The sequence below is a fragment of the Astyanax mexicanus genome, chromosome 5 (assembly GCF_023375975.1).
Source record: "Astyanax mexicanus isolate ESR-SI-001 chromosome 5, AstMex3_surface, whole genome shotgun sequence".
Lineage (NCBI taxonomy): Eukaryota > Metazoa > Chordata > Actinopteri > Characiformes > Acestrorhamphidae > Astyanax > Astyanax mexicanus.
The window spans coordinates 13,345,194-13,367,084 of record NC_064412.1 but is presented as its reverse complement, the minus strand read 5'-3'; the positions used below and the strand labels follow the sequence as shown (position 1 = coordinate 13,367,084).

The following is a 21,891-nucleotide window of genomic DNA, read 5'->3' as shown; positions in this document are numbered from 1 at the left end:
CTTAGAACAACAAGGTAATACAACTTATGGGGAAGCTGATTTAACTTTTTTAAATTAATTTTTTTTATTTTTGTTATACTGCAAGTTGCGTAGATAGATAGATAGATAGATAGATAGATAGATAGATAAAACAAAACTTATAAAAATACAAATACCAAAAATGTGTATAACAATTTGTATTTGTAAACAAATACAAAAAATACAAATACAATAAAATATATTTTATAGTATATATATAATATCTGCCTTAACTTTTTTAAGGCAGCCGGTTTGCTCAAATTTTTTAAGTAATGGGGAATGAAAACTTGAGTTAGCATAAATTAAAACATTAAGTTATTACAACTAAAGGGAATCACTACACACTGATGGTGAGTGTCAGTCAGAAACTGTTGGACACACCCAGTATGCGACAGAAGCCAATGGAAAAGAAGCTGCCAATGACAACAGACTAAACTTTATATTTATTCTAAGTTATTATAAGTTGTTTATTATAAGTTTGTTCATCTCAAAGATCTCAGTTTGAATGTATATGTGCCCACAAATGTTCAGCTGAATCAAAAAAGCTGAGTATTGTTTAGAAATATCCAATTTTAAATCATTCAATCATTCGAGTTCAAACAACGTATGGGTTTACAGTGTATAATAGAATGTGAATTGCTTTGGTGAAACTCACTTTATTAAGTATGTAATTTGAACTGCTTCGTAGTACACTAGTAGACCATTGAAAAAATTCTGATATTAGATATCAATTCAGATAATAAATGTCAGCAGTAAGGAATTTACCAACAATTTCAATTTCTACACAGGGATGAGATTTATATCCTTGTGAGCAAATGAACACTGGAAAATAATTTCAGCCCACAGAACGCCAAATCATGACATTTATTGACTGAGTGGAGAGTAAAACATGTCTTAAAAGATGGTGCAAGACTATAGCATATAGAACAAATACAAATCTACACTAACTCATTTGCATAGACTATTACAGGAAGTGCAGGTGATTTAGTCTGTACAGTCAATACATCACAGTGCATAGTAACTTATCTGACATCATTCATTTATACAAATCTGCTAAAAGGCACAACATTAAAACACTCCTTCCCTACTTTCAGTTTGAAGAAAGATACGTACCTCATGTTATCAGGTCACATGCTAACAAGAACTGTGCATAACATTTATTTTATTTGCGATGTAGCCTGGAGTATGCTTTGCTTCTAAAAATCTAAAGTTGATGTTTTTTCCTATACCTTATGTGAATCAATCTCAATAAATATAACTTTCTTTTTAGCACTATGTGGCCTAATTTAGCTATATAACAATATTCTTACAGTGCAGTTTGTATGTTATGGACCATTTGTTGTTTATGCCTCAGTATTCCAGTACAATAAATGTCAAAGGAGAAGACTAAAATAAATGGGACAGTTACTTCAATCATTTCTTAACCTGATTTAAATTACTGACACAGAAAAAACAGGTTAGAACCAATATGATATTTTCATCTTAGAGTTTGCTGCTGTTGTATTTAGACATTAAGAGCCAAAAATGGTCTGTGTACACACAAAGTAGGACATCATGAACCCCAAAATTATAGCAACAAAAACAGGACATGTAATTTCACACGGAATACACTGTATGTTACTCAAATACAGGACTGCACCATCAAGAGCACTATTGTATCTTTTGTAGGCTCATGTTCGGGATGAAAACTAAAACATTTAACAAAAGCAATGAAATATTAAGAAAATCATTTTTTAAAACAGACAAAAAAACTAATATATATGATACTGTGTCTAGCAAATAAACTAGTTAAATATCATCACTGTCCAACAAAAACATACATCTCAGTTTTTGTCTATTTGTATTTACCACAACATTTGACAGATTTGTTCTTCACATTGTGTCACAAGTTCATGATAAATACATTAAATATACATAAAATATTTTTCACATTAAAGTTGCCACTTTGAAGATACATGTTTTTCTTTTGATTATACAGCTCTGGAAAAAAAATAAGAAACCACTTAAAATGGATGAGTTTCTCATATATTGATGTCTGAACTCTTAAAAACTTATATTTATGAACTTGTTCTCTTTGTATTATTTGGGGTCTGAAAGCTATGCCTTCTTTGTGTTATTTCAGCTATTTCTCATTTTCTGCAAATAAATGCTCTAAATGACAACATTTTTATTTGGAATTTGGGAGAAATGTTGTCCGTAGTTTATAGAATAAAACAACAATTTTAATTTTACTCAAACATTTACCTATAAATAGCAAAATTAGAGAAACTGATCTAGTTTCTCTTTATTTTTCCCAGTGCTGTATGTGCTTCTACTAGTTCATTTATCACCTTTATCACTCAGCACACAGTGTTAAATCAACATGGTTTGTAACACAGTGAGTGTTTAAACAGTGTTAATCTAACCACTAACGCTGTTGATTTAGCACTGATAAATTTGCCGCACATTTATTGCAAAACCCAAACAGAACTGGAATTAATGGATCTGATGTTAAATAAAATGTGTCTTTTTTCTTTCGTCCTCACTCTCAGTCTCAGATTACTATAAAGGTCAGCGCGAGGAGGCTGGTGCCCAGTAAGTCTCCCAGTGCTGTCAGGTAGGGGATTGAGAAAGTATCGGGGTCCAGCCCACGGCGCCACATCAGCCGCACCAACACATCTGCCACGTAGAGCAGTATTAGCACCTGCAGCATGCAGGAAGGGACAGAGAGAGAGAGAGAGAGAGAGAGAGAGGGAATGAGAGGCAGAAGGAGAGCTGTGTGCCGTGAAGAAGCTCTACAAGGCTCTAGTTTCACCCACATATGGCTCCTATTTGGGGCTGGGTGTAAGCCAGGCCTGAGTAACAGTAACAGCTTTATTACTGCCACACATAACACAGGATGCCAAACTGCCTTACTTTCTTTCTCCATTATGAAAATCACCCAAGTTTTAATACCGAAATATAGTGCTCCATTAACTCACGGCCCACTTACCCGACCACAAGAAAACTCTACACAGCCCACACAAAATCACAAATTAATGTAGCCCATTGTATTTTATTTTTGATTTATCATTTAAATCATATTTATCTCATCTTAAATTGCATTGGTTAAAAAAATAAAGGTATTTTACTTTTCAAAACATAAAAATAACAGCTTTTGCCCATTTGAGGACATTAGAGACTTTAAAGCATAGAGTAAAGCAGTGGTTCTCAAATTGGGGCCGTAGGGGTGGTTTAAAGTACTAGAGATCCAGACTTAAATAAAAGTACAAGTGCTCTATCAAAAAGTGACTTATTTAGAACTTAGGGTATAAAAAAATCGAAAATATATTCTCAGTTCTCATATATATTCTCATATATATATAAATAATAAAAGTAAAAGTGCAGTAATGTAGTTATTACAGAAAGCAGTGAAAAGTTCTTAAGGTGAAAGGCAGAATCTTCTTATAAGATCAGCTTGATCACTTGATTCACTCAATGATGAGCAGCGCCGAGCATCTATCACTCTGGCTTTAGTGATAATGTGGGTTTGGAATGATTCATAGAATTTTTATCATTCTAAGGAGTAACGATGCAGCCCTCAAAAAATGTATCAGGGTTAAATATTAAGTTCATTGAAAATATGTAGTGAAGTATAATTGGACGTATAGGGGAATAATAATTCTGTAGATACAGAAACAGCTTTTAGTATCTAAGTACAGTAGTGAGGTAGTACATTTTTGTACATTTATCATTATCCAATATCACCATGTACAGCTCTGAAAAAATTAAGAGACCACTTCAGTTTCAGAATGAATTTCTTTGATTTTGCTATTTATAGGTTTATGTTTGAGTAAAATGAACATTGTTGTTTTATTCTATAAACTACGGACAACATTTCTCCCAAATTCCAAATACAAATATTGTCATTTAGAGCATTTATTTGCAGAAAGTGAGAAATAACTGAAATAACAAATACACCTCAAATAATGCAAAGAAAAGAAGTTCATATTCATAAAGTTTTAAGAGTTTAAAGAGGATAACTTTGTCACTCCTGGTGCAAAAAATTCAAGCAGTTCAGCTTGGTTTGATGGCTTGTGATCATCCATCTTCCTCTTAATTATATTCCAGAGGTTTTCAATTTGATAAAATCAAAGAAACTCATCATTTTAAGTGGTCTCTTATTTTTTCCAGAGCTGTATCTTAAAAAGGTGAGCCCCTGGGTATGGTTAAAGAACCCGTATCATCACAAACAGGGCCTCCAACTAAAAACCTTGGAGAACTGCTAAAGTAAATGCAATAAATCAAGCAGCTGCTATAAACTGTAATGCAATGATACTAAAGTACTAAAGTAATGCAATAATTATAAATGAAATGTATAAGTTGAAATTTGAAATGGCTCTGTGTGAATGGATGTGTTTGACCTCTGACCTGCAGCAGGGCAGCCAGCAGGTAGCAGCAAACGAAACCAGGGGTCATGGCAGCATGCCCCCCCTGCAGCAGGTAGACTGTATAGAGGAAGAGGAGGTGGCCTGGGATCACTATCAGCAGAAGAACTCTAGCAGAGGCGGAGTTCACTCCTGCACACACACAGAAACACATACAGTAACAGACACTGGCTATCTTTGTATAGCTACAGAACATCAGTGTTCGAATTTTTGTCTCCTTCCAAATCTTGGACCTTGCGCTGATGTTCTAACCCACATGTGTCAAACACAAGGCCCGCGGGCCAAATGTGGCCCGCCACGTCCTTTTATGTGGCCCGCGAGAGCTTGTAAGATCTTAGTGTCTATAATAAATGGATCAGAAGCGTGCTTTGACCAAAAACTACGTTTCCCACAATGCTTGTCGATTGTATTACCCGCGAAGTTACGGCTTACTGCCACTACACGGCAGTGTAGTCATTGATGTGGAAACCCTGCCGGAGGGAAGGTGTAACTTCGCGGGTGGAATTGAGACATATAAATGTTTATCCCATAATGTCCAGAAAAAGAGAAGTTGATGCAGACGGACGGCTGTGCTTCAAGGCGAAAGACCGGTATGCCTTTTGTGTTACGAAGAGTGTTACTGACCAAAATAAACGCTTTTTAGGAGAGATATAAGTTATGTGTAAATATTTATAAGACAATAGCTGACAAAATCTGTTTTAATGACGTTAATAAACATCACTGTGACAGCGCTATTCAGTTTCACCGCAGCGAAGGACGAGGAGGTGAATCACTTATCTAACCAGCCTTTACTGATTTCTGCCCCCAATAACCCTTTCAATAACCTCCAATAGCCTTTAATAGTCTTCAGTAGCCTTCAACAGTCTAACCTTGCAGCCGTGGTGTGTCCACTAAACTCCGTAGTTATAAACATCCTGAGGTTAGCAGCGCGCTAACTGACCTGTTTATAATGTAACGTTAATCCGAGCAGTGACTCCGTGACGCTGCTCTGAACTGCTGCTGTTAGCTGCTTGTGCTGAAAGATGAGCTGTAGAGAGCTGTATTATCCGGTTAGTGGGGTTAAAACCTTTATTTCCTACACAGAAGAACTTAAAATGTTTTAAAAACGCTCCAGACTGGCTGAGCTGAGCCTGTAGCCGTGGCTGGGCTGTAGCTCTGACTCAGTGAAGACAGCGGGGGCTTGTGCTGCTGCTGCAGCTGCCACTAGTGGTTGGATGAGGAACTGCTAAATCTGAGGAACTGCTAAATCTATCACATATTCTTAACAGCTCACAATTTTTGATTTTATATTTATTAAGCCTTATTTCAGTATCAAACGTTTTGATCAAAGTTAATATAACTTGTATTTTATGTCATTTCTATTCACTTGAATAGTTTGGTTCTTGATTGATGGAGTTTTTGGATTTCATAACATGACAAATTAAAAGGATTTATGTTAATAGAGCAACAAGCAAACATTTTTTCCATTTAGAGTTATTTAACATTAAAGAGTAATTACATTCATTTTATATTACATTTGGTTACATTTTATTACATTTATAAGTTACATCTGGCCCTCAGAGGACAGCCAATATGCCAATGTGGCCCTCGGCCAAAATGAGTTTGACACCCCTGTTCTAACCTGAGGAGCAGAAGGTGGTGTCAGGGTGAGGGCAGCGGTCTTTCATGCACTGGGGTAGGATTTTCAGTACGCTAATGCTATGGAGGTAGGTAGAGATGCGGCTAGCCTGTATCCCCACCAGGTTCCCACCGACACCTGTAACAAACAGAGAGCAATAATACATGATAAAGCTTTAGTCACGTCTTTATAGACAAGTCTGATCAACCTGCAGCCATTTTTAATGTGCCACTAGGCACATCACATGACCACATATCCTATCTGTATAAATGAGGAGATGGCTATCTCCCCTGGCAGATATTTTTATTTATATTGTCTCTGATTGGAGCCACCATAACATTTACATGATTGATTAGCAGTCGGGACCAATATGTACAGGTGCATCTCAACCATCACTGATTATGGAAACTCTCCACTCTTCCTCCAGACTCTAATCCCTCGATTTCCCAATTGAATGTAAAATTTGCTAATGGTCAGTGATGATTTAGAGAGCCTCTACTGATACACTGTGTTATGTCAAGTTCAAAGTCAGAGATTTTACAGCACTTCATGCTTCCCACCGCTGACAACTTTTATGGAGATGTGGATTTCATTTTCCAGCAGGACTTGGCACACTGCCCACACTGCCAAAAGTACCAATTGGTCGTATATAATATTGTAATTTTCTGAGATACTGATTTTTGTATTTTTTTATTCGCTGTAAGCCATAATCAACAACAGTAAAATAAATAAATGCTTAAAATAGATCATTCTGTGTGTAATACATCTATATAATATATGAGTTTCACATTTTCTGAATTACTTTTTCTGAAGTAACTTTTTAATAATATACATTTTTTTAAGATGCACGTATATTTTATTTTCTGTTTTATTAGGGAAACCAGTATATTCTTTGAATGGTTTGTGTTTTTTACCCTCTGATCCCTAACACTGCTCATTCCCCATTCATCCTGGGTTGCCAGGTATAGAACAAAACAGCAGGCAAACACAGGTGCTGCAACCACAAAAGCAAGCAAGCAAACTGGAACAGAAACTGCAGCAGAAACTACATTATCTAGACCCATTTTGAAGAGCTTTATCATCCTTCCAAACTGCTCCATAACCAGATACAGAGTAAAATGTAAGTAAATATTATAAATGGATATATGGAGACAGCTTAGCTTAGCTTAGCCCAGAAGAAAGAATAACTACATAATAGATGCTGACATGCTGGCAGGTTAGCTTACTTAAGTTAGCTAAACTGAGAATGTAGTGTGTTATCTGTAAATTCCAGTAACTCCAGATTATGTATTTATAAGACAGTGGGCAAGGGGATACTCTTGTTTTTTACAGATATGTTTTTTGAATTCTGGGGTGCCAGTCAAAGCACAAGAATTTGACTTTCTTCACTTTACTAGAAAATTCAGAGCAGTTACAGAACATAAAGCATTGTTAGTTAGAAGTGTATGTGTGACTGTAAAATAATCAAACAACAATCACCATCACATCTATACTCACATTCTTCTACATATGTATAGTACCATATTCAATGCAAAAACATTACAGAAGCAGCTTACATGATAGTCTAAACCAGCCTACTCCAGATTTAGATTTGACTAGCATAGTAGCTAGGTACTTGCTGTTTTATAATATGGTAACACTAAAAACATGGCAAACGTATACAGCTCTGGCAAAAAATAAAGAAACCACTTAAAAATAATACATTTCTTTGATTTTACCAAATTGAAAACCAATATAAAATCAAACTGCTTGAAGTTCTTACACCAGGAGTGGTATAAAGTTATCCAAAAGCAGTGTGTAAGACTGGTGGAGGAAAACATACCAAGATGCATGAAAACTGATTCTTGATATTGATTTCTGTACTGTTAAAAATTTATGAATATGAACTTGTTTTCCCATTGCCCTTTGTCTGCAAATAAATGCTCTAAATGACAATATTTTTATTTTAAATTTGGGAGAAATGTTGACCATAGTTTATAAAATAAAACAAAAATGTTTATTTTAATTAAACACATATATATATATATATATATATATATATATATATATATATATATATATATATATATATATGAATAGCAAAATCAGAGAATCTGATTAAGAAACTGAAGTGGTCTCTTATTTTTCTTCTAGAGCTGTACATTAGTTGATCAACTTGCAGAGTATGATTCATCACTGTTTTTTTCAGCTCATTTGTGTAGATTAAAGGTGTTCTCTACCTGGCAAACTAAGTAAGACAATGCTCTCCTGTGTGTTAATATTGGACTGCGGTAGCCATCTGTGCTAATCTCTGCATTCATTCATTATATTTATTCCACAATAACAGAACGCCTGGCTGTGAAAGCAGCTCATTAGGCATTTTCGAGTTGGTTTTGGGGCTTTAGAGGTTTAGAAGCTTTTAAGAAGTGTTTCTAGATCTACAGGGTCTTTAATTACTGAAAACCTGCTAAAACATCTCAGCCTAGCTAGAAATGATCCTGCCCCCAGTCAAACAGGTGAAGAATAATGTGGAATAACAGTAATCAGAACGGAAGTGGCCTAATAAGAGCATGTCTGAGCCCACCAAATACATTCACATGACTGCACAGATCTACATGCCAAGTCATTCTCTATCCCTCAGCCTATAGAGGATCTGAGACAAGAGCCAACAGGATTAGCACTGTTTAAATCTGACCTCACTGAACTCCGGGTGTGAGGAAGGAAAGAAGGAAGGCCGAGAAGGGAGAGAGAGTGAGAGTGAGCGAGAGAATACTGCCGGAAGGAGAAATTCAGAAAGAGAGCCTAAGAGAATAAGAACAGCATGAAAAAGCAGTGGGCAGAAGCAGCATGTGAAGAAGAGGAAGGGTGTGTGCAGAGAGATTGCAGGGTGAGGACAGAGGGAAGGAAGTGGGTATTATGGAATGAAAAAGAGGACAAATAAAAAGAGAATTACAACCAAATCAGAAAAAGTTGCTGCGTCTTTCATTACGTCTGCATATGCAGATATTTCATGTTTTTCTTCTTAATTAATTTTTTTAGTTTATGGCTAGTAATAAAGTAAAAAATATATATAATAATGCTTTCAATCAGATGATGATATTAACAGGTGATTATAATTATGGTTTAAAACAAAAACGTATCAATAAAATGCTGATTCTTCGAGGATCAAAGATAGGCAGAGATCTCCAGTTTGAAACAAATGCATACAGCATGTACAGCATTAGGCAACAAAAAAAAATCAGAAGTAATGCTTCAGAAAATTTGAACCACTTGATTACAAAGCAGAACATTTGGGAAATACTTTTTTGTCCAAAAGTTAATAGACCTACCATTAATGATGGGTGTAAAAACGGCAATGCCTTCAAACTGAGGGTTGTTTACGGTCTGATCCAGAATTAAACCTCCAGCACTGTGGAAACACCAGATAACAGACTCCTTAAATACAAAGACATTTTAAAAATGTGAGAAACTTAATTTCAGTTTAATTCTAAATGTATATTTGAACTAGGAATCCATAACTACATACTCCTATAGATTTGTTTTTCAAATCAGATCTGCTGAACTCACAGTCCAGTGATCAGATTGGGTTTGCAAGTTTAAGACTTAAATGCTCTGCTTGGAACTAAGCATAGCCCAACATAGTGCTGCTAAAAAGTCTGTGAAACCTGTACCATTAAAATTACAATATATGTATTTCTGTACAGTACTGTGCAAAACATTTAGGCACCAAAGAAAATTATTCTTGTCCATTTATCTCAGCAATATGAGTGTTTTTACCTAAAAAAAAAACATCACATATGATTATGTTGTATCATGTGAGCCAAGCTGAAGAAAAAAAGTGTAGTTCCAGATTTCTCCTGGATGCTCCTCAGCCAGCATGTGTATATGTTCAGTTCCCTCAACAGCTCACCTAATTTACCACATTTATCAATTTACCAAACCAGTTGTTGATATGATGAGAACTAGAAATAACTCTATTAAACTCAGATGAGGAGAGATTAGATGTTTTAAGGAGATTAGGGCTGTAAAAGCACAGCTTTTTGTAAAATTGCTGTTTGTATTTATTGTAATGCTAGTGTTTTACCAAGCTAATAAACACTTACTTTACAGATAATAAGCTTTTTCTTTACTGAAATACTCACAATACTGTATATAAATCCTAAAGATAAAACTGAATATTTTAAGATATCCAGCATTCAGGAGTTACTACAAAGCCAAAAATATTCCAGCTCCTGTTTACCTCATGGCAGTGTTAAAAACCTAATCTATATCTAAAGACCTTTGAGCTTCAAGTACAACTTGGATTAAGCCACCTCTTGAGCCACCTCTCAGGACAAATAGAAGAGAAGCATCTAGGTTATTCTCTGTCCTGGTCCCAGTGTCCGCACTGCAGAATCACTTGCTACTTGTGTCACTTGTGTACTGATACCTATTAAACCTTATGCTGCCCTTACATTGCACTCAACACATACTGTTCTTGTTTTTCTGTTGTTTTTCAGTTTTTGCATCTTTACACTCTGACACTAGGAATTATTTCACTAACAGTAAAGCTTGGGTGGCTCATGTATGGTAGTATTCCAATGGAGCTCACACTATCTAAAATCCCAATACTAGCTTTTGATTTCCAGAGTAATTACTAAGTTTTATTGTAAGTCACTCTGAATAAGAGAGTCTGATTTATTCTGCACATAAATAAAATATCAGTCAGATGTTTTAACCATGACGCAAGGTTCGAGTTCAGAATGCCCTACCAAGTTTTAAAAGTTTCACCACACAGATTTATCAAAGTGTACAATGCTTTAAACAAAAGAGATTCCAGAAGACCTGAGAAAAAGTTGTTGAAGCTCACCAGGCTAGAAAAGCTTGCAAAATCGCAATTTTGTAAGAAGCTTGGCCTTTATCAATCTACTGTGAAGCAGAAGACATATTACAAGGAGTGGCTGTACAGCAAACATCATTTCAAGGTGTGGAGCATGACATTATGGTAAGTCATAATGTAACATCTGAAGACCTACAGACCTCTATCACACTGAGTGATGTCAATGTTAATGAGACCATCATCAGTCAGATGCTGTACAAAGACAGGGAGACAAGGAGGAGGCCACTATTGTACAAAAGAAACACTGCTTAGGGCCTGAAGTTTGCTCAAGTCACAGTACTTTTTAGGAGAATGTTAGGAGACGGTTCCCAAATCATTTACAATAGTGTGTACCTGTGGAACAGAAACTTGTACAGGAGCAACCTTTGACCCCTAGTGAAATTACCTGCTGATTAGCATAGCAGTGATGACAGGTTGCCACCCAGACATCAGCACCTCTCTTACTGGTGGACTGCGGCGAGTGATGACCAAACAGGGAGGGATCAATAAGAGGAGTATGGCACATGTCGCTATAGACACGTACCACAACTCTGTAACAAATCAGAAAACGGTATTAATTCTTCACTATTGTCAAAAACTGTTTCATACACCTACCTTTGGCCTCCTTTAGGCCCTGCCTAAAATGTTTTTTTTTTGCTTTGAACTTTTTTATGTTCTTTATTGGTAAATGCATAGCATTATTTGTAGGTTGCGTTGGATACAAGTGTCTGTCAAATGTGATGTGATGTAATGTGATGTAATGTAATTTAATATAATGTAATGTTTCATAAACTTGTTTCATAAACTTGCCCTTAAAGAGTAGTGTGCAATAGGCAATAGTTCAGATCATTAAATCATCCTCTGCTGCCTTCTAGTGGTTAGACACAATAAACACAGCTTCAGTAACACCCATCCAAAAGCCATAAACTTTAAAACTTTCCAAGAACATTCCTTCATAATAAATAATCTCTGGAAACCTGTATCTATACGCAAAACCCTCTCTAGTCATCCCCAGACAGTCTGTATCTCGCAGAAGGAGACAGAATACTTTAAAAGCTGTAATGTTTAAACATTATGTAGCAGAACTTACCTCTAATCCTGTGGAACAAACTGCAGAATCCTGCCAGCAGTGAAAGTGTAATGAGGTCCCCAAGACTAGCAGCAATAGGTGTAGCCACATTATCAGGGTTGATGCCTACCTTCCGAGATCCAATGATAACCCCCACCATGATTATCCCTAAAAACACACAAACAGAACCAAAATTTAGCTGTTTTTACTGTAGAGTTTGGCATAGGCTTAGGGTTTCAGTCTTGAGTTTGTGAATTACTGTGATTAAGTTTCTGAGTTAGAGTTAAATTAACATTGTTGTTTTATTCTATAAACTACAGACAACATTTTTTCCAAATTTCTAATAACAATATTTTCATTTAGAGCATTTATTTGCAGAAAAGGAAAAATGGCTGAGATAACAAAAAAGATGCAGAGCTTTCAGATCTCAAATAATGCAAAGAAAACAAGTTCATATTCATAAAGTTTTAAGAATTCAGAAATCAATATTTGTTTTTAATAACAGTTTTATGCATCTTGGCATTTCCTCCTCCACCAGTCTTACACACTGCTTTTGGATAACTTTAGGCCACTCCTGTTGCAAAAATTCAAGCAGTTTAGTTTGGTTTGATGGTTTGTGATCATCCATCTTCCTCTTGATTATATTCTAGACGTTTTCAATTTGGTAAAATCAAATAAACTCATAATTTTAAGTGGTCTCTTTTTTTTTCCAGAGTTGTATATATAAACATGAGCTGACCTAAAATAAGAGCAGCAGTGAAGGCTGTGGTCACTCCACTAGCCAACAATACAGCAGCCTGCTGAAGGTCCACTTTGTCTTTACTCCACGCACCCAACAGGACCGCAACCAGAGCGGCCAGAAACCCCACCACAGTGGCCTGCACCTGCCCCAGAGAAGCAGAGACACATTATGGTGGTCACACAATAACTGCTATATAAAGAAACTAAATATCCCCTCGACAGAAATCTTGCATGTGTGAGTGTGCACAGAGAGAGTCACCTGGATTAAGGCCAGATTGCTGGACACTACTAGTCCCAGTTGATTGCGGATGTCTAACAGGCCGATGTTGGCCTGTGGGAAGAGACAAAAGAAGAAAAAAATAAATTAGCATGCTAGACTCTTGTTTAAAATATTTCCCTGCAAAAAAACAACAACTGGTCATCCAGAGAAAACCTTATGCTGGTCAGGATTCAGAGCTCCAACTATTCAACCTTTTAATGAACATCGATTCAATGACAGAAAAATAACCAATCAGCCAATGCCTATTATGCAATGTAAAATAATGGTTGTTTTTTCATCATCAATCCTAAAAGATGTAATACAACCAAAAAATTACATTTATCCAATGTTCTTTGCAATCAAAAATGTGGTTTAGGGTTTAGTGGCTCTTTAGAGGTGTGAAATGAAAATTCAAATATTACTATAATTATAACTATAACTATAACTAGAATCATAATATTTATTTTAATATTTCAAATAACATTCATACAATTTTTAGGCAAGCTTTCTATAATTAACAATGAGAAGCCTTAAACATTATTTAGAGCAACTAATTTGACATTATTTATCTAACTATTTCTATATGTTAACCTTTAGCATCCAGCTAACTGATACTGATTTATCCTAGCTAGCTAACTAGCTAACTTCACCTAACTGCCACAATTGTTTTTGCACATTTCTTTGTAATATTAATGGATGTATGGGGCTTCAAATGGACATTTATTTATTTTTTTACTAATGAGACAACTGTGAATGATATACCTGACGAAGCTGAAGTTGACTTCTTTTGCACCAGTTTTCTATTTCCTGTTCCACCTTAAATGGTTGCTACAATTACATGCTGGGTCCTTCTTAAACACAGGTAAGAAAAACGCTTCACAAACTCGATGAGTAAAAACTAAAAAAAAAACGAAGGTCCAAGTTTAATTTAGTGTGGAACATGTTGCAGCATTGTGTAAAACACAATACGTAATATTGATTGCATTGGCTGCTTAACAGTGAAGCGTACTAAAAAAAATCTGAATTTCTGAACATTAATCAGGAGTCAGAATCAAAATATAACCTGACAGACTACTCAAATATGTATATTTGTGTGTATGATATCAAATAACAGTTTTTGGATTCATTCTCAAAAATGTGAAAATCAAGCTTAAGGTCCAACACAACTGTGGATTTTTTATAATGACCCTGTAAACACGACATATAATGAGCACATTTCTCCTTCATAGGGCATTATCTCATAATTTTCAAAAATATAAAAGTCAGACTTGATGATACAAACACAGGTTAGTCAATAATGTACAAAAACACATTGAAAATTCTGTAAAAGCCTTTAGAAAAACTTTGCGCAATAATATTAGCTTTAGGTTGACAAAACGGTAGGTTGCTAATCTGTTGTGGAAAGATACATTAACGTTGCACAAGAACGTTGTGACAACCATCTTAATTTTATATTTGGACCTTCTAACAACATGCATACAACAGTGCAAATGACTAACGTGGTTGTTTCGACGTTGTGGACGTGTAGTTGTGTTTAGTTTAGCTTAGAGCATTAGGTTAGGTTTAGCTTGCAGACAGCAGGTTGGCCCGTTCATTCATTGTTGTAGCTGTCGCTCATGGATAACTCTAGCTCCAGTTATCATATTATGTTATGTGTTAGTGCTTCATTATGATACAGAATTATCTTATTAACTGAAAATTAAACATTAACAATTTAATATTAAATAATATTTATAAAAAGACCAGTACAAAAAAAGTACAGTACATGCAGCTGTGGACAAATCAAGGTTGCATAAGGCTACTAAGGAACATTTCCTACAGATTTCATCAGTTTCAAATCGATACAACATTATATCAAATCCAATTGTACATTTTACTAATTGCGACACCCATAGAGAAGCATTGTTTAATGCACAAAGAATATAAATAAGTACATTTAAATCCTGTAAAACAGTGCTAGAACAGGACAGGACAGGACAGAAAAAAAAAGATTAATAATAAATTATTTTAACACCATATTATTGAAATATTTTTCCCATTTTTCTTGCTATGTGTATTGTGTATATGCATATGTATGTGCGTGTATGCATGTGTGTGTGTGTGTGTGTGTGTGTGCTCACAGCTGTGGAGAGTCTGGAAGCTAGAGTCATCTCTAGATTTCCCTTCAATCCCACTAGAGCAGGAACCAAGATAAAGACTTCAGAGTTTTCCTTAAACATGTCCCAGTGCTGAAATACACATGTACACACAGAGACACACACACAGACAGGTTCAGTCAACATTAGTGTTTAGTAAAAAAAAAGATTACAGATAGTGTAATGGAAAATATAATTATGAAACAGTATTGTTTTTTTATATCTTGCTCACTGAATCACACAAACATAAACTGCATACTTTCACTGTGTCCATGAGCATTCCTGTAGTTACCACACCAGCCAGCCAGTCCTGCCGGAAAGTATGGAAGCAGCACCTGAGCAGCTGTACGTGTAGAAGTCTCTGGAAGGGAGTCTCTGGCTGAAGGAGTCTGTCCAACATATATCTCAACTTCAGCTTAAGGTGAGTGAAAACCATGGTCTATTGAAGGAATCAGGCTGTTTAAGCTGTTGAGTACATCAGTTCATGTCCTTCTTTTCATGATAGGCAGTTATGCAATAAGTCATAGTTACAGACCATAATGGGAGACCAGAAGACCAAATGTCTGGAAAAGGATCTCTATGGGCATCAGACATCAGAGCAAGTCATTGCTTTAGGAGATGATGCGAAATAATTGAGAATCCTTTAAATGTCCTTGCTTCAGAAAGCAGATAGCAGACAAAATGCTCTGTTCCTAAAGGAGAAGAATTCCTTGGAGGATTCAAATGATGATGCACCTGTTGATACCCTGCTTTTCTCTTTTCTCTTTTCCCTGCTGCTGTTCTGCTCGTCTGCCATTGTCCATCACTTTCTTTTTTTGATGTAGTTCGAACCAGGAGTTTATTGTTTTGAAGCATAGATTTGGTCTTGATCTGTAGAGGTCACTTTCTTCGATGAACATACGCATATACGCATCACATTCACACACTGATACTCACACATTGACACTCCAAAAACACAAATATCCTCCGAAACTGTTACCCATAGCAAGGCAAGGACTGCATCTTAGTTATGAACAGTATTCTAAAAAAATTATTAATTAATAAAAAAATAATTAATAAATAATAATTATAATCATCCGACAAAGAACATTACATCAGCACAGATTTGTCTTTTTTTTTTACACTTTTGACAATAACTGTGTTGTGAAATATAATTCAGGTAATATTTTAAATCAAGCTACACACACACACACACACACTGTCTCTCTGTCTCTCTCTTTTATACTTCACTCTTTAGCAGTCCAGCCACAGATGGAGTCCTCTGAAAGCAGCATCGTTGTCTGGGTTTGAAAAAGGTTCTGGTGCGATGAGAGAGAGATACCCAGAAGGCAGCCAGCTTCTTCTCAGTGGAGTGTGTCCTCCGCTGATCAGCGGTTACACTCTGCAGCAGGTCCCCCCTCATCATTTTGTAGCAGGCAAACACACACACAGAGCACTGAGGCAGGTGAAGGATGCAGCTGACAATCCAGCAAAGTTGAAACGTCTGAAACGAAGCTTCTCCTGAAGGAAACTGCGTGTTCTTTTAGTGTCTCCGTCAGAGCTGATGTTCCCAGTGGACCAGTGGAGTGGGCAGATGTGTTTCATCCAATAGATATTTAGAGAGTCCTGAAGTGACGCAGGTGGGAGAGCACCGGGTGGTCCTCTTGAGGTGGATATGTATCTCTATCTCTCTCTCTGTATCTCTTTTTCTCTCTTATTTCTACGTCTCTCTTTTTTGCTCTGCTCTCTCTCTCTCTCTCCTCTTGTGACTCACTGTGTGTGTGGGAGGGATGATGTAGTTGACTTTTCTTTTCTCCTCTATCTATTACAGCACCCCCTTTGTTATCAGCGTGACGTCCTTCCCCCCTTCTCCCTTCCTCCTTCACCGTTTTCCCCTGCAGACAGGTGTCCAAAGACATGCACTTCCCCACGTGGGCATCTTCTGTAAGAGATAGAATCATCTGTGTCCTTTCGTGTCCTTTCCCTCACTTCCCCTCCAGCCTTTAATCAGCAGTGCTTCCTCCACATCTAATAGGCTTTCTTTTGTGGAAGTGGGAGAATGGTCTGTCCTCTCACACTTAACTCTAGAGGACATCTGTAGGGCAGTGGACAGACAGTGGACAGTGACTCAGCACAATTGTGATCCTGACTCATGACGTAGGAGCCTGAAACATGCTGTCTTTCCTCCCCCCTATTGAAGGTATGATGACTTGGTGATTTGAGTGTGAGGAATTTGCTCTTGTTCTATACACACTGATTCTTCTCATAGAATATGTGCATGAACACAAACACAAACTGGGTAAACAATCATGCAAACAGAAATTCAGATTGTCTCATTTGTCTGTTATCCAGAAATGATTATTAATTATATTATTATAAGACAAAACTGGACATCTGGACCTGCAGCCGGAAACCTTAAAGTTTAAGGCAGTATGAGGTCATGCGTGCGATGTGTCCAAATTGCTTATTTGTCATTGGAAGGACCTCTTACATAAAAAAAGGACCACTGCGCCAAAAGCACCTGTTGCATCTTAGATGCTGACGTGAGCTGCAGACAGTGTGTACCCAGACTATTCAAAACAGCATACGCTCAACTGAACAGCTAAAGTCAAATCCACATATGCTGATATTTAACTACTTACTATATACTACTTTACGTAATGCTACATGCCCTCATCATCAAAAGAAATTGTTACACCCAGAAAGATTATAATATTATTTGGAAGGAAGATAAATGTTACAAGGAACATTAAAATATATAAAATTTAGACTGATTTGGGCAACATTTTTTGAGATACATATACAGAAATAGTGTTTTGTTGTGAACTGTATTCTAAATGTACCACATTTACAATGATTTAAATAATTTCTTAGCAAACAAAGAACCTTACATCAAAACAAATTTATATTTGTTTACAGGCTTTTGACAATATCTGTGTTAAGTATTTTACAGCTCTGGAAAAAAATAAGAGAATCAGTTTCTCTGATTTTGCTATTTATAGGTATATGTTTAAGTAGAATGAACATTGTTCTTTTATTCCATAAACTACAGACACTATTCTAAATAAAAATATTGTCATTTAGAGCATTCATTTGCAGAAATGCTACATATAAGTGCTCTAAATGATAAAATGGTTGAAATAACAAAAAAAAAGATGCAGAGAAAACAAGTTTATATTTATAACGTTTTAAGAGTTCAGAAATCAATATTTGGTGGAATAACCCTGGTTTTTAATCACAGTTTTCATGCATCTTGGCATGTTCTCCTCCACCAGTCTTACACACTGCTTTTGGATAACTTTATGCCACTCCTGGTGCTAAAATTCAAGCAGTTCAGCTTGGTTTGATGGCTTTTGATCATCCATCTTCCTCTTGATTATATTCCAGAGAGTTTTAATTTGGTAAAATCAAGAAAAAACATCATTATAGGTTGTCTCTTATTTTTTCCAGAGCTGTATTTCACGTAAATCTTTAAATCAAGCTATTATTGAGCCCACCACTGTGGTTCTATCTTTGTATCTCTTTCTTTCACCTTTTATCACACACACAAACAATAAATAATAAAAAAGAGTGATATGGGCAACATTTATTGAACTACACACACAGAAATATAAATAGTGTGTAATGCATGGGTAATGCAACGTGCCAGATATCTAGGCATGAGGTTTTTGAAAGATCTTAATGATGTCCTGCTCAAATTCCTGCAGCTCCATGCACCTCGTATACTCTCCTCTTACAGAGTTCATAAAGAATCTGAGGTAAGAGTGGAGTGTTACTAGTGCACAACTTATCACTCAACACATTTTCAATCACATTTTGATTGGTTTTAGTTCCAGACACATTCAGTTTGCAATCAATGTATGCTAAAAAATGTCTGATCTTGATAAATGCATAGTTTTATATTCTGTAGGATCGCAGATATGTAAAAGATCAGTTTTAATTAAGTAAAAGCTAGGAATACAGATCTGAAAGCAGAAAGTTATATTTGGACCCCATTTATCAAACGATTATGCAAACATTGTTTCACATTATGCAGTTATGACATGCAATGACACCTTGAGGGTGGCACGTTAATATTCAGAGAGCCATTCCACTGCTTTAGTGAGTTTAAAGTTAAAAAGGTCAGGATAAAAATGCTGCACACGTTCTGAGGTGTCACAGAGCAGCTCTTGAGTTTTATTCTTTTAAAAAGTCATTTTATTAGCACAGCACTGAATGTGAAAGGATACTTAAGGATAATGACTTCCCCTACAGTATTGCTGTACACAACGACTTTCATATCTTAAAGGAAGCTACAGTTCGTTTGATCTAATCCTATTTAAGGGAGTGAATACAGCCTGCAGTAATTCAAAATGTAGCATGTTCCCACACACCTATACACAAATTCTGACACATCTCTCTTGTCCAATGTCTTCATTAGCTGCAAAAAAAATTACAACAAGAATACCAGAGAAATACTTATTTATTTTGATAGTTCCAATCAAAAATTAAGAACAGTGAGAGATAAAGAATAAAGAAAGATCAATACAAAAAAAGTGTATGGGTCACTCTTCCTTCATGTGGCAGTAAAAGGGAGCGGGATGAATGAGAAGGAGGAAGGATGGGGGGACAAACAAGACTACAGTTGCCATAGCTTTACTCCTATACCCTATACTACAGTACCCACAATACAATGCAAAACACAGCTTAAGGGCTTTTTGAACTGTGAATGTTAAGTTACTCCATCACGACCCCATCGCAATGGCTCAACTCAAATAATTTCTCATACGTTATTTACTCAATGTTAGGCAAAACCTTGTATCTGTCTAAAATAACATCTTTACAGCAGCAGAAAAAAATTACGTTCAATTGAAGTCAGTGTAAAAAGAGCATTTGGAGCATTTGTTTAAGGAAAAAAATACTAAATTCAAATTATGAACTAATTGAAAAACAGCAAAAGGAGAGATACGATGTTTACATATAAAATACATGTCGATTACCAGTTTTTTTTCTGGCTTACAAAACAGCTGTCATTCTTCTGATCTGGTCCAGATTCAAGGCTAAAAACCATGAAACTGGGTCACATGGTCACACTGCATGTCAGGGTGCCCATGACATTTACTAGTGTGCCACTAAAAAACATCTGCATGTCAAAAACACAGGTACACGTGGCTGGACTGAGTGTAATTTGTGCCTTTTAAAAGCAAAATAAGATACAAAAACTAAAACTTGAATAATAAATACACAAGTAAAAACACACACCTGAACTTTATCCAGCACCATTCCAGCAGCGACCATTCCCAGCCCAGCCAGGAGAAAAGGAAGGAGCACTTGTTGCATGATGACTGAAGAGGATTCTGCAGTCATTACAGCCATCTTCAGACTGAAACATTTCTTTTTATCTCCAGCAACCTACCAGACCTCCTGTCCTTCAAACTAGCCTTCCTTTTTTAGCTACATTAAAATACAATAATCCACTGATAGCTAACTCAGGACTTCAGAACTTATCAATCCTTTCTTCAGGAGAAATCAGAAATCTGCATTCCTCTCTGGGAGGGCTTTGTCTGCATCCTGACAGTTTGAATGCTTATGTGCCAATCAGACCAGTTAAAGAGGTCACTGACTTCAGGATAACATTGATCAGGATGGCACTGGCTACTAAACCTGTGGCGGAATGAAGGAGAAAACAGTAGATCCTGTCAGACTGTACAACAGAGGCTCCTCTCAGGAACCAACACCCCAACAAAATCTGTTAATTACACTCAAACATATATTAAGCATATTCTGCAGAATCTGTGCCTTTTCTGTCCCCAGGAAATTATATGTATAAATGTACACACAAAAGCATGTTAAAATACATTGTATTATGAAGCATAGTGTCTTCTACATTGAGTTAATTGTAAGCTGTATGATTAAAAAATAATAAAAAACTACTTAGAACACCGAAAAAAGCATTTGTTACCTGTCCCCATTCTCTAACTATAGACTTTACCATGAAATATAAAAAAAAAATGCATTGCTTTGTGACTCCAAATCTCATCTGTGCTTTTATATATCTGTGCTATAAATGTTTCTTTTTCATTATAAATCCATAACAGGAGTAACAGGAGTGAGAGCCAGTAACAGGAATGAGTATTGTTCCTTGATTTATTGATTTAATGTAAATATTAGTTAATGTAAACCACTTTTGTCCAATTCTGTTTGGTTTATCATTTATCCAATTGTTTAATAAATTGCATGATAATGATTCAGATTAATTTCAGGTTTGGGTCTTCTTGAAAAGATAAAAATAGCGTTGCATATTTTAGAAAAATACAATGTGCATGCATATATACTGATTTATTTGTCATAAATATTAATTATTTGAACATGCAGTTAATCATTCCTTTAAAATAAACACTTTTTTAAAGAGAAAATCAAAGGAATTAGTGAACTTGCTTTTAAACATGCTTTTTAAATGTCACATGAGTTTTGGTAACAGGACTGAGAAAAATGTAACCATCTTTGGCTAAGAAACCTGCCCGAGATTGAGCAGTTTTAAATAGTTACATAAATTTGTTAACAGATTTAGAGTTAAAAAAAGATAAATGGCACCCATTTGATGGAACAGCCCATAACTATTTTTAAAGTTTGCTACAGTTTTGTTACGGTCTATGTGTAGTATAACTCTATTGTTTATTATGTGCAATATGACTGTTTACAACTTTACTACTATGTTCACCATTTTTCTTTCACCACCAATATTAAGTTACAATATGTACAGTACAGTATGTACTGTTTACCACAAAACATATATACTGGAGACCAATTTCCCTGTAATTTTATATATTTTTCATTTATACACACTTTA

At 35.9% G+C, this 21,891-nt stretch overlaps 1 protein-coding gene across 2 annotated transcripts; it reads right to left on the bottom strand.

Annotated features, from left to right (window-relative positions):
• Nucleotides 1-1,938: 1,938 nt before the first annotated feature.
• Nucleotides 1,939-20,956, bottom strand: LOC103021538 (solute carrier family 41 member 1). Of its 2 annotated transcripts, none has more exons than XM_049479797.1 (10): nucleotides 20,304-20,956; nucleotides 15,069-15,176; nucleotides 12,949-13,020; nucleotides 12,688-12,832; nucleotides 11,970-12,116; nucleotides 11,286-11,430; nucleotides 9,351-9,430; nucleotides 6,046-6,180; nucleotides 4,408-4,556; nucleotides 1,939-2,701 (listed from the first exon to the last, which is right to left on the bottom strand). In XM_049479797.1, the coding sequence occupies exons 1-10, from the start codon at nucleotides 20,415-20,417 to the stop codon at nucleotides 2,552-2,554; spliced, it is 1,245 nt and encodes a 414-aa protein (XP_049335754.1). In that variant the 5' UTR covers nucleotides 20,418-20,956; the 3' UTR covers nucleotides 1,939-2,551. The 2 variants fall into 2 exon arrangements, with proteins under 2 accessions (XP_049335754.1, XP_049335753.1); XM_049479796.1 differs by lacking the exon at nucleotides 20,304-20,956 and adding an exon at nucleotides 15,343-16,683.
• Between the last annotated feature and the right edge of the window lie 935 nt (nucleotides 20,957-21,891).